This window comes from Panthera onca, chromosome E3, assembly GCF_046562875.1.
Source record: "Panthera onca isolate mPanOnc1 chromosome E3, mPanOnc1 haplotype 2, whole genome shotgun sequence".
Lineage (NCBI taxonomy): Eukaryota > Metazoa > Chordata > Mammalia > Carnivora > Felidae > Panthera > Panthera onca.
Window position 1 is genome coordinate 37,038,200 of NC_138354.1, and position 13,824 is coordinate 37,052,023.

The following is a 13,824-nucleotide window of genomic DNA, read 5'->3' on the forward strand; positions in this document are numbered from 1 at the left end:
AGATAAGAAATGACGGAGCTGGGGTTTGAACTCCACACTACATCCTCACAACAGTTATGTTCACAATGGAAGCAATCCCAGCATTGTAGTGAGACAGACTGATTCACACACTGGCCCTGTTGTTTAATTCTTTGGTTAAGTTTGGTCAGCCTACACCACTGCTCAGTGTTGGTTTCCTTCTCCGTACAACATAGACAGTGACATGCATTTTAAAGACTGTTGGGAAGACAACACAGTGCTTGGCACTCTCTACGCATGTAGTGAATGACAGCCACGGTGCTCAGTACTGCTGCTGGCAGTTCCTGTTCCTCTTCCTGCTCAGATGCTTACCCATGCTGATTTGCCAGACAGAACTCCCTAATCAATCAGCCTCCCACCATCATGTTTCCTCCTTCTGCTTATCTTTCCTCTTTAACCACCAATTTTACCTCTGCTCCCCTTATTCTCAGCACATAAATTTCCCCCTACTATTCGCTGGGACAATGAAAGCTTCCAGGCATAACATCTTTCAATTTCTCTTCCTTCAAATTTATCCATACTTACTCTCCGTTTTCTGTTTCTCAATGTCACAGAGGGAAAATGTCCTTTTTTCAGTCCCATTAATGCCATAGTTCTCTGGCACAGGTGCTGAGCCCTGGTGACACAATGGGGATCCAAGCACATACCCTCAGGGATACTTTGGTCACCACCAGTGGGTAAACCCCATCTATGCTCTGATCCTATCCTCATAACCTCTGAGGCCTGTCCTCCAGGGCTATAATACACCCAAGCCTCTGCCATCTTCAAAATTCCTTCACATCAAAGAGGCTACATTCGCTTGGCTCCATCACTTGGCCCTTGAAAGGCTGGTGTATATTGTGCTTATGTGTCTTCTCTTTCCATTTATTCCTTAAGCCACCAAATCTAGCTTCTATTTCCACGACCTACAATGGGAAGGTTGTTGTTGAGAACACTGAGGATTGTATACTTGCCAAACCCAGTGCCATCAGTCCAGTGCTCACTCTCCTTGACCTTAGTGAATTATTCAGTGCCCTCACCTCTTCCGTGTAACCTCTTCCTCTTTGACTTGCGTGAGGATACTTGGCCTTGGTTTCTGCATGTTCACTATGATCACTTCCACTCTCCTTTGCTGCTCCCACACTCCCTTTAATGCTCATTCCTTGACCATGCGAACTCTTTCCCATCTGTACCTTTTCTCATGTTCTCCACTTTGCTTTACTAGATGATGACCTAATTTACTTTTCAAGGCTCCAGTCTTTATATGGGAAGCCTCCATAGATACTTCGCTCCTGTCTAACTCACTGACATTTGAACTCAGATTCAAAACTTCCCAAATATGGAGTACAGCTTAAGGAGAGAGTTTTACTCTTGTGAATACTCTGGTGCTCATAAAACAATGGAGACCATAGGATTTATGATATAACCCTCCCACCCCACTTTGGAACATGTGTTCTTTGAGGGTGTGACTGCACATCAAAGTTCTATATGTGTCCAGTGCCTAGTGCTGTGCCTAGTATATAAATGCTGTCAGTTAAATATCCATCAAATTAAAAACATGCCAACAATATCTCCAACTGAGAATTCTAGGCCCTTGAATTAAAGCCAGGTGATTGTTAAGGTTCTGTAAAATATTGTTTTAAGCTGGCTTCAAGGACAGGGAGGACTATCAAAGTGTAATTAGGTAAAATCAGACAAGGCCAAGAGTGCCCATTGGAAAGTTGCTAATCTTCAAGTGGATCTTGTTTTTGGTAGAGAGAAAGGGGCCATGAACTCTAATATGAATTAAGCCATGTAACTAAACTTCTGCTTGGCTAGGGTCTGGGTCAGCCATGGTACAAAACCTTCACAGCAAGTTTTCAAAGTTACAGGTCTCAAAGTAAATTTTGAATGAGCTTATTGATACACTGTCTTGCTTTATATAATAGATAAAAGACAGGAGTTGTGTGAGGAAATAAAATAATAAATGCTGAATATTTATTTTGTGACAGGTCCTATCTTAGGCAATGCATATAGATTATCAAGCTCTAAAATTCAAACCAACCTTTGGGGTGGTTTAATTTTCCCCAATTTAATGATGAGAAACTTATCTGGCAGGCAAGTGACTTGACCATAGGCACCTGACTTGTAAGATGTGGACTCATGATTCATACATCATCGAAGAGACTTCAACGTTCGCGTTCTTTGCACTGTAACCTTGTCCATGCAATAGCTCAGCTTTTCTTTATAAAATATTCTGGCTTCTCAGGTGACCTGAAATGGCCAGGATTGATCTTTTGCCCACAAAGAAACTCAGTCCCTTTTCAAAGTACTGGTTTCTCCCCACACGGGCCAGAGCGCTTACAGGGCTCTGAAGCCCTGAGACTCAGGGTTGAGACAGGAAAAATAAATGATTCCTTGGCCTGGGATAAAGTTTCCTTCTGGATGGAAAAAAGGATTAGTGGGAGGGAGGTTCTACCTACATTTCCTGAAGGCCCCTGGGCTTTACCACCTGCACTGTTGGCCACTGCAATTATTTGGGATGGCAAAACTATAATATCAATCAATCTCAGTCCGGTTCCTTTGCCATGAAATAGGAGCAGGCCAATTTATCAAAATTGAGGCCCTCCACTGGGTTTATATTGCCATTAAATTATCAACAGGAAATCATTAAGGTGAGGCAAGAAACCAACTGCTAACTGAATAGAAATGATTTTTTTTCCAAACATCCTCGCTTGCAACCTCCTTTGTTTGCCTGTCAGCATAACCAACTGTGGGGCTGGGTCTCAGATCTTTGTGTTAATGTGCAGTTGGTGGTGGAGAGAACTCAGATGTAGGCATTTGCAATCCGATGGCTATGCCCAGGTTACTTGGTTCTCTCTCAGCAGGGCAAGCTGCGTGACGATAAATAGGGGGGAAATGTGTATGCATTTGTGCGATAAAACAAGCTTAATGATTCTGAAGGGGAAGGAGACCACGAGACATACAGTAGCAACTTAGGAACAAAATGGAACCATGCAGGGCCAATTAATGTGCAAATATGTGTGTGCTGAACTTGCATTCCATTCATCATGTGGACATGGAAATTGGGCCATTTATCTGTTATATTATGTATGTGACATCTTAGTTTGGTTCTTACAGGCTGCTCAGAGACAAAGGGCCATGTGCTTTGCGGCTAGCAGAGGGAATTTAAGATAAATTCTTCAGCTGTCATAAACATTGCTGGGCAGAATTTGGTCAGAAGATAAAGCTCTTTCCTCTGCAGGGTTTTAACATTTCTCAATAGTCCATGTGCCATCTTATTAAAACTGTGTGTGGTGCGGGGAGGGGTGGCATATGCCATGAAAAATTATTGGCACAAACAGCTTGCTGTCATGTTTTCAAAGTCCAGATTTAGCAAACGTTATTCACATATTCACTGTCAATCTGTAGAGAGAAAGGGAACTGGCAAAGCCATTCATTCTCACTGATTCTGTGGGTTTGTAATTCTTCTTGTCTCCCTTTAACCAATGACTCCTCCACAGGTGGGGTTTGTTCTGCTTAAATTACAACTGTTTGTCTGTACTTAGGAAAAAAAAAAAGTCATTTGAGAAGGAAAAGACCTCACAGAAGCACCTTCCCAGAGCCACTATTATTTACCTAACAGAACATGCCATGAATATGGATCACGCATTAAATAACGGTGATCGCTCGCTTTGATGAATTGCCATTAGAAATTCAATTAATAAAAGGTTACTTCCCTGCAGTAGTGCAAAAAATATGATCAGGTTACAGCAATTACAATTTAGTCTTAGAAACAATGGTTAGGAGAAAGAAAAAGTTTCGTGTGTTTTTTAAAACCTGTTCCATCTGGGAAATAGAATCTGGAGCAAAAAGGAAGGAAGGAAGGAAGGAAGGAAGGAAGGAAGGAAGGAAGGAAGGAATGAGTGAGTGAATTTTGGCTTTTTTTGATCTACAGTTTTGTCTATATGGTGAGCATTCCTACACTTTTATCCCACCTTTTCCACCTGATCATCCTTTTTTTTTCATTATCCTGTTTTATATTTTTAATGTTTGTATTTTCTTTCCTTTCCTTTCCTTTCTCCTCCTCTTCCTCCTCCTCTTGGTATACAAATTTCATACTATAAAGTGCATAATTTTAACATGGTGCTCTATAAATTCTACATGTGCTGGTTACCTGTGTAACCACATCCAGGTAATGGTGATGAGTAACTCCATCATCCCAAGAACTTCTCTTGAGCCTCTGCTCAGTCAGCACCTCCAAGAGGTAACTACTATTGTTAACTTTTATCACCAGAGAGGAGTGCTGGTTTTAAATGCATGTTAATAAAATCACAGTGTAATCTGTCATTCTCATTTTTTTCACTCAACATGTTTCTGAGATTGCTGTTTCATAGATATATAAAAATTCTTTTTCATTACTGTCTTGTACTCATTGCATGGATATACCACAGTTTATTTATCTATTGTCCTATTAATGGACATGTGGTTTGTTTACAGTTTTTGACTATGATAAAATTCCTGTGGACATTTTTTGCTGGGCATAAGCGTTCATTTTTCTTGGGCACACAAGTAGGCATGGAATTACCAGATCATTAAAACTTCATTTTTAAATCTGAAAATGGCAGGAACAATATCTTCCCATATGCCATTTCTGCGAAATTGAAAAAGGACAACATATGTAAAGGTGTTTTTATTGTCGTTTGTTTTAAATCGCCAAATGGGACACAAATGTGAGACCCTTTAAGGGAATGCAAGACGGAAGGTCACAAGAAACAGGCAGCTGTCCGTGGTGCTGACCAGAGAGGCTGGACAGGCATTCGGGTATGATCTAGAAAGCAGGACTTGGGGCGCCTGGATGGCGCAGTCGGTTAAGCGTCCGACTTCAGCCAGGTCACGATCTCGCGGTCCGTGAGTTCGAGCCCCGCGTCAGGCTCTGGGCTGATGGCTCGGAGCCTGGAGCCTGTTTCCGATTCTGTGTCTCCCTCTCTCTCTGCCCCTCCCCCGTTCATGCTCTGTCTCTCTCTGTCCCAAAAATAAATAAAAAAAAAAAAAGAAGAAAGCAGGACTGGCCTTTAAGGATTGACATTGCTAACATTTACTGAACACCCACTATGCACCAGGTTTATGTAGTGTTGGGGAATTTTATGTTTGTGTCCTCCCAAATTCATAGGTTAAAATCCTAACCTCCAGTGCAATGGTATTAGGAGGTGGGGCCTTTGTGAGTGATCAGATCATAAGGGTGAAGCCCTTATGAATGGGATTAGTGCCCTTCTAAGAAGAGACAGAAGAGCTTGCTTCCTCTCTCTGCTCTCTGGCCACACAAGGATACAACCAGTAGGTGGCTATCTTGCAAACCAGGAAGAGTATCCTCACCAGACATCAGATCTGCCAGCACTTTGACCTTGTATTTCCCAACCTTCATAACTGTGAGAAATTAGTTCCTGCTGTTTAAACCACCCATTCTATGTGATCACGTTACAGCAGCCTGAACAAAGACACATAGCATGGCAGTTAAGAGCCAATACTTTGTACCCCACCTTGAATCCTGGCTCTATCACTCACTAGTTGAATGACTGGGAAAGCTACTGTGTTTTCTGAGACTCCATTTAATCCTCTGTAAAATAAAGATTATAATAGTGTGTACATCACAAGATTTCATAAGGATTTTATAAGATGATACATGTAAAGCCTTACATATATTCATGCTGAATACACAAAAAGTAGATTTCTAGTTACAGCAGACTAAAAGAGTAAACACTGCCAATGCCATTTTAATGCTCTCAAAAACCTCATGTGATGTGTATTATCATTCTCATTCTGAAAACAAGGAAACTAAGTTTGGGGAGGTAAATGACTGGCTTGAGTCATTGGTAACAAGATCATGGAAAGCAGGTGATACTAGTGGCTCCTTACCTCCACCCCTTCCTTTTGTTTCCCACTCCATTACCCTCCAAATGATCTGCTTCCCAAATATCTGCCTCACTAGGCATCCAAAGTAACATTTACACCACCAATGCACATCAGTTCCTGGAAAACTTTTGCACACCAAACTATCGCATCCAAGGATGCAGATATTCACCTGGGGCTTCCACTCTTTGACAATGGTCTCCCCTTACATTTTGTAGAACCATGACAGAATCTGCCTCCACACCCAAGTTATGGATCCAAAGGAGATGTTATTATCCTCATTGGGCACACCAGGAGGGTGAGTCTCAGAAGTTACAGTGATGCACAAGGCCACAAAGAACCCAGGCTCCTGAGCTGAGGTCAATGCTTCTTGTTTTACCCACACAATAACTTGGGATTAGGAGCCTGAGTGCCCTGTGGCACTGGATATATTTTGGAGATACTCATTAAATGACATCACATACAAGTCCCAATGATGGTCATCTTGCTGGTGACCTCTGACCAGTATCTTTTTTTATCACCAGCACCAGCCACAGTTCCCTTGGTGCCTCAGAGGATGAGCAGGGAGAGGAAGAGGAGAGAGGAAATGGGAGAAGAGCACAGAGACAGAAGGAGGTCTCACTGCCAAAGCAAGGGCTTATCTTAATGGAGCTGGAATCATAATGTGTACATACAGACAGACTCTGAAGTCACCAAGACAGAATCAAACAGGACACCTGACTTTGAAACCACAAACCACCTTTACAGGACTACTCAGCGCATACCTCTTCAACCCCAAACACAGCACCATGGAAACTAGCCAACTAAGAACACCCCATCCAAACAACCAAGAGACTGCACAGAGCAGATCACAGCTAGGATACCTATTTCACTGCATCACAGAAGAAAACCACATCAAAATGTCCTCCAAAGAGATAGCAAAACCACATTTCCTACCTCAGCTTTGCTGGCAGCCAGGCTTGTCGAAACCTGAAAGTTAAAGAAAAAAAAAAGACATTAGTATTGATTCAACAAGAAGGTAATTGGATTAATTGTCTTTTTAAAGGAACTGGCATCAATAATTTGTTATGACCCAAGGGGACAATGAGTGTGACACACACACACACACACACACACACACACACACACAAAGGGACTTTTTCTTCTACCAAGCACATCAACAAGATTTGTTTTTCCAGTCCTGTGTATAAGGTGAAGAAGATAATTAATATTTTCAACACATTATAACCATCTTGCCAGAAAAAAAAAGGGGGAGGGCTGTGTGCAATGCCCGTGCACTGATAATGATTAAATGAACATTGAAAAGGCAAAGGCATTGAAGACATTTTTGAGGGTTTGTTTTTGTTTTGTTTTGTTTTTTTTTTTTGCTTAAAGTTTCAAATCAGTGCTATGGGAAAGTAAAACTACAAACTACAGCAAATATAGTTTTCTGTTTTAAAAATGCCTCAAAATATTGTAAAAGAAAGCATTGTGCCAACTTCACATTTATTGTCTGACTCATTTAATCTCCAGGACAACTTTTATTATTCCCATTTCATAGATGATAATATGAGATTTTTAAAAAGTTAATTTTTCCAAGACCAGAATGTTATTAAGTAGGGGAAATTAAATTAAAACCCAAGATAACATCATATGGACTTTCAGGGTCCTACCCACAGCCCATTCTCTACCAAAGGATTTGATTCCAACACCACCCACCATTGTTCATATAAGCCTATAAGGGTCTCCTCTCCAGGGGCATACAGGATTTTTTTTTTCTGCTTTCTATCTTATATCCAAGGTTGACTTGACCAAACTCAGCCATATTTTCCTACCAGACAGCTATGGTCCGAATTATGTCACTCTAAAACTCATGAAGCTCTAACCCCCCTATGTGATGATAGTTGGGGATGGGGCCTTTGGGTGGTAATTCAATTTAGATGAGGTCACGAGGGTTGGGTCCTCTTGATGGCGTTAGTATCTTTATCAGAAGAGACACCAAGAGCTGGCTTCCCTTTCCTTCCTCTCTCTTTGCACCTGTATGTACTAAGGAAAGGCTATATGAGGACAGAAAAAGGAGGAGGCCATTTGTAACCCAAGGAGACAGCCTTCACCAGACACCAACTCTGCTGGTACCTTGACCTTGGACTTCCAGTCTCCAGAACTGTGAGAAATAAATTTTTCTGTTGTTTAATCCACCCAGGCTATGGTATTTTGTTATGGCAGCCCACACTAAGATACTGATCAATACTAGCTCACAGTTGTGACTCCAACAAAATGCTTAGGAATCTATGTCTTCCTAAATTAGCTGACCAGTCCCTGTAGCTCATACTGGCCCAGCTACCAGCAGCACCTCTCCCACGCTCACCTCAAGGTATCAAGTCTAGCCCTCATCTAAACATTAGGCCCAGAAGTAGCTCAGACAGAGCTACTTGCTGCCCAGTGGGCAGCTTCACGCATCATTAGCCTCCTAAATGGGAGGCCAGCCTTCAAATGACCTCAGCCAAGAGAGTCCATTAGCCATGGCCTGAAGCTTGCCAAACCATGAATCCAGGGGCCAGGCCTGGAGAAACGCTCCAAGGTGTAATCAATGTCAGAGCTCAGAGCCTCTCTGCTCCTGGCCTCTGCTCTGGAGCCCTTTCAGAACTGGGGCTGGGAGAAGAGCTCATTCCCAAGCAATTTGCCACAGATGCTCTGGATGCTACACAATCTCGTGTGTGTGTGCATGTGTGTGTGCATGCGTGTGTGTGTGTGTGTGTGTGTGTGTGTGTGTGTGTGTGTGTGTGTGTGTACACCTGCAGAGACATGCATTTCCCTGCTAAAAACCAGTGGGAATATGAAAGGGGAGCATGATATTTAGCAGCTACAGGTCTTAAGCAGTATGCCTCTCTCCATGCTTAACAGAGCACTTGGACCACACAGTTCTCAGCTGACCTGGATTTTCTCCACTTTATAATTTTAGTGTGTCTCCTAACCTGTGTGTCTCCTGATTTTGTGCAAATCCAATTCTTACATCTACCTTAGGTAAATATATAGAGGGAGGCATCGATATGGCTATTGACTGCAGCATTGTTCAAGATAACAATACATTTCTAAAAAATTTTAAACATCCACAAATGAAAGAATGACTAAAATACTGAGTTTGAATACTCAAATGCCTGCAGGGGTCAGGGAAGTAATCAAAATGTATAAAGCGGGCTGCCTATAAGATAATAGGGAATGGTGGGGCCTGTGTGGAAATCAGAGATTGCCTACTCTACCTGAATCCATTGGATTTAATTTAAAACAGGGTAGCTATGGTTCTGGCCAAACAAAACACATATGTAGTCTGGATGTAGCTGTTGGGGACTCCAAATTTATGATCCTCTAAGCCAAACCAATTATGGTACATCCATACTGTAAAATATTACACACAGTTAGAATATTATGTTTCTTGTAGTGTTCTGACATGAAAAACTGGACAGCACATGCTATTAATGAAAAAGAAAAGATGCGGAATAGGACACAAAATTGTACCAATCTCTAAAAAAAACTCTCAAGTCTACATGCATTATACATTCCTCATCTCCTCCCTGCCTCCCTGCACATAGATATATGTCTGAAAAATGTCTAGGAGGAATACTCATTAAGCTAACAAAGGTCTACCTCTGAGGAAGAAACTGGAACTTGACTGATAATTGATGGGTTGAAAAAAGTTGTGGGGAACTTTCTTTTTCCAAATTGTTTGAAATTTTTTCAGTGAGAATGTACCCAGATATTACTTGCCAAAATAAACATAAATTTAAGATAGGATAAAAAATTGGGGTGCCTGGGTGGCTCAGTCAGTTAAGCCTCTGACTTCAGCTCAGGTCATGATCTCACGGTTCCTGAGTTTGAGCCCCACATCGGGTTCTGGGCTGACAGCTCAAAGCCCAGAGTCTGCTTCAGATTCTGTGTCTCCCTCTCTCTCTCTGCCCCTTCCCCACTCGCACTCACTCCGTCTCTCTCAAAAATAAATAAACATTAAACAAATTAAAAAAATAAAATAGGATAAAAATAAAGCTTTATGGTGCCTCAATAAGACTTTAGAAATATGCTGAGTTTCTTGCTCTCACTGAAGAGTGAACTAAACCCAACTCTCTCCACCATTCATATGACAAAGTAGGAACTGGGTCATATGGTCATTGATAGGGAGTGGTGTGGCTTTTGGCCAAATGGAGACAAATAGTACTTGGGATTTATAATTCCACCTATCAGGTAAGTAGAGAAGAAGCAAATGGTGAAAGTTACTGGAACCCTCTAGATACTACACTGAGGGGAGGTTGATCTTATAGTCCTAATTATGTTAGATTCACTTCTAACACACATAGCTGAGGGCTTATTCAGGAATGTGGCACCCACAGACCTAGGGGCCCGTCTGTGATCTGCTGTGGTATGTCAGGCACCTAGAACGGACTGCAGAAGCCAGCTGGATGAATGAGGCTCATCTGTAGGGGCTGTAAGTGCCAGGTGAAGGCTTTTGGCTTTTATCTTGTCAGCAGCAGCCATCAGAGGGTTTCCAGCGGGGCCTGATATGATTAGAGCCATGTTTGAGGTGAGCCATTCAGTGCACCCTAACAAGGCACAGAAGGCTTGCCAGAAACTCCCGGCAGGACACTCCTTAAAGCTTTGTTCCAGCCATTTCCCATCCTTTAATCATTTCCTTCCTCTTCTTCCATTTCTCTGTAAGTGTTTGAAATTGCAAAGGCTGATGTTAAGGGTTTCCTCCTTGCTTGTGCTAGGAACTTGACATACATGATTACCTCGAGATCCTCACCTCAACTCTAGCAGCAGGCTCTCCTGCTACATTTTCAGACAGGGAAGCTGAGGTTGGAACGCTAAGCTCCCTTCCACACTATAGAGTGTCAGAGGCAGGGTTTGAACACAGATCAGACTTCAAAACTGTCTTCAAAACCCATATACGGATTATGCCCACACAATGTAGATAATGGATTCCCTCCGAGGTCTTCCCACAGATGAGTAGATACCAGGACTAAGTTAATTGATTCGAGGGAAGATCACTGTTCAGGCATACCCACTTAGTCTCCTAAGCACCTGAGTCTGAGATACCCAAATACCATCTGGGATTCTGTTGTTCCAAACTATTCAACCTTCTGTGCTGAACATTTTGGGGTACCACTCTATTACTTTTGCAAGGATAGTGGTAGGCCTTTTTTGATAGCATGGGATAGAAACAACTCTAAATAGCTTAAGGACACAAAATAATTTATTAGCTGATTCAACGCATAAAGCTCACTTTAAATGGATCTAGAAAAGGACCAAATAAGTCAAATTACTTTTCTGGTACAGCAGTGAACTGAACCCAGGTCTCTATGATTCTCTATACCTTCATGGGAGCACAATGGATTTTTGGGGGAAATTATGGGTGCAGGCCTCGTATATTTGCTAGGGACATGGAAGCTGCAGCAACAGATAGAACCAAATGTGTAATGGTTCGACACAATGGGTATTCGTTTCTTGCCCACGTAATAGTCCCAGGTGGAAGAACATTAGAGGCCAGCTCTCCTCCACATGATCATCCAGGGATTCAGGCTGCAAGAGGCTCTGCATCTTTAATATGTGGCTTCCATGGTCACTATGGTCATCTTCATACTAGCCATCCAGGAGGAGGAAAACATATGGAGAAGCAAAATGGTGGTTTTAAGGAATCAGACCCAGAAATGTCAGGCATTGCAGCCCACATTCTACTGGCTAGAGCTCAGTCAAGTGGCCATATACAATGGCAAGGGGGTGTGGACATGTCGTCAGTCTGTATGTCAAAGAGGAGAATATGGACAGCAGAGCCAGCAGGCCTGGCCACACCTCTTCACTGCATCACTGCCTTGCTCAAGACCTCTCTGCATGGTTCCCTGATAGAAAATCCACCTCTGTCCAATCTCTTCCAATTTCTCCTCATGATTAATTCTGTGAGCATAATTCAGTCTCTTGGTGCTAAGTTCCCCTCACTTTGCAGCTGGTCCTCTTGGGTGCACGAGCCAGGTGTCTCAAACCCTGATCTTCTGTGGTATCCTCTTGACACTGAGGAAACTCACTGGTTGGTTCATGAGACCAAAGCTGAGACCATCAGCAAAGAAGCTGCATGAGCACACAGTCTTACTGCTCACTCCCCAATATCTACAAAAGATCCCCTCAGAATTCAGCTTTTCTCCAAGTTGACACTGATCATTCTCTCTCTCCTTAGAATCCTCTGACCTTCTGTATCTATAGCAGACCTAGCTTGTTCCTCTGAAAGAGCCCTGAGAAGGTATCTGAGCCCTTATGTTTGGCCCTCTCTCAAATATAAGAGATGCTCAGCACTCCTTTGTATTCGGATATGATCCTAAGGATCTATTCTGGGATAACAGGAAACATTTCAGTCACCTTGACCAATGGGGCCAGCAACGAGTTTTGAATTCTTCACCAAATTGAGTCAACTCTTTACTTGAACTCACTGAGTCTCTGGGTTGTTTTCACTGGTGTACACAGAATACCTTCAGGTGCTATCGTCAAAGAGTAATGAAGCAGAAACATGCTTGGGCTGTGAAATAAGACAAATGGGGCTCCTGCCACTCAGCAGCTGAGTGGCAGTGAGGTCACTTCCCTCATCTGAGAGTTTACTTTTCAGTAAACTGGGAACAGAGAAACTCTTCCCCATGGTGGTGTTGGTTTTATGTTATTTCTTAAATAGTAAACACTGGCATCTCTACCTGCAATGGTCATATTCTCTGGATGCTAGGGACTCTAAGGCTGGTTGTAGAGTCAAGTCCTGGGTTCAATACCTATTTCTACCACTTTCCAGATATGTCATCTTGGGCACATGTAGTGATTGAAACTGGCCAAATGTTCTTGGGTACTTCTTCCACTGAGAGGTGAGGTCTTTGTTCCCAACCCATGAATATGAGCGGGCTCTAAAACTACCTTGACCCACAGACTAGAGCAGAAGGGATGTTATTTCAGTTCTGGGCTCAGCCATAAAAGACTGACATCTTCCACTAGTATCCATGGCAACCCTCTCTGAGTGCCCCCAGATGCCATGTCAGAGGTTCAACTACCCGGAGGCCCCTGGGAGAAGCCACATTGAGACACTGTGATGGAGAGTCCCAAGTAAGCCTAAACTTCCAGCCTCCCTGGCCAAAGTGCCAGCCACATAAGAGAGGCCATCTTGGACCCTCCAAGCTTTCCATCTGGCAGATGAATGCCACCAAGAAATTTCAGTCAATTCATGTCTGGCACACGATGCCTGGATTTCAGACTCAAAAAGTCTTGAGCTATAATAAATGGATGCTGTTTTGAGCCACTAGGTTTTAGGATACTTTGACACACAACAACAGATGATCACAAGAAAAGGTACTTATCCTCTCCAAACCTGTAATTGTACACTTACAAAATAGAAAATGTGTTTTTGTAAGATCATTTTAAGAATTAACCAAAAACATACATTCAAAGCCCTTGACACGGTCCCTGGCACATAGTAAATGGTGGGTTTATCATTCCTTTCACAGAACCACATGCACTGTGCTGTTCGTTGTGCATTTATACATGCAATACTCCAGATTTACTGTCAAGTGAAGATGTTCGGTGAGCTCAATTTGATTTCCAGCTGGCAAAATGTATATGGGTTGCTCTGGAATCAGAAATCCCTGGGCTTTGTAAATCCTTGCTCTACCATTTACAATCTGTGTGCATGGCCAAGGGAAAGTAACTTCACTTCTTTGAGCCTCAGTTTCCTCATTCAGAAAATGGACACAAAACTCTATCTCACTGCCTTTTTTGGTGTGGATTCATAGGTATGTCTGGTATGGAGTTGGAATTGGAGATAAGACGGCTGTCATTTCAATGAGTTTGGTATAGCAACTGTAACAGCAGCAATCCTAACACCTGGTATTTTAAACTTCACTGCACTTCATGGAACAGCCGGTGAACAGACTACCCAAAGGGGTA

General features: G+C 42.6%; 1 protein-coding gene across 20 annotated transcripts in view; it reads right to left on the bottom strand.

Annotated features, from left to right (window-relative positions):
• RBFOX1 (RNA binding fox-1 homolog 1) overlaps nucleotides 1-13,824 on the bottom strand; it is a 2,063,692-nt gene that overhangs the window by 1,567,833 nt on the left and 482,035 nt on the right. For all 20 annotated transcript variants that reach the window (XM_060648405.3, XM_060648402.3, XM_060648403.3 and 17 more), the window contains one exon: nucleotides 6,823-6,855. In XM_060648405.3, coding sequence (XP_060504388.1) covers nucleotides 6,823-6,855 — 33 coding nt within the window. The remainder of the gene's footprint in view (nucleotides 1-6,822; nucleotides 6,856-13,824) is intronic.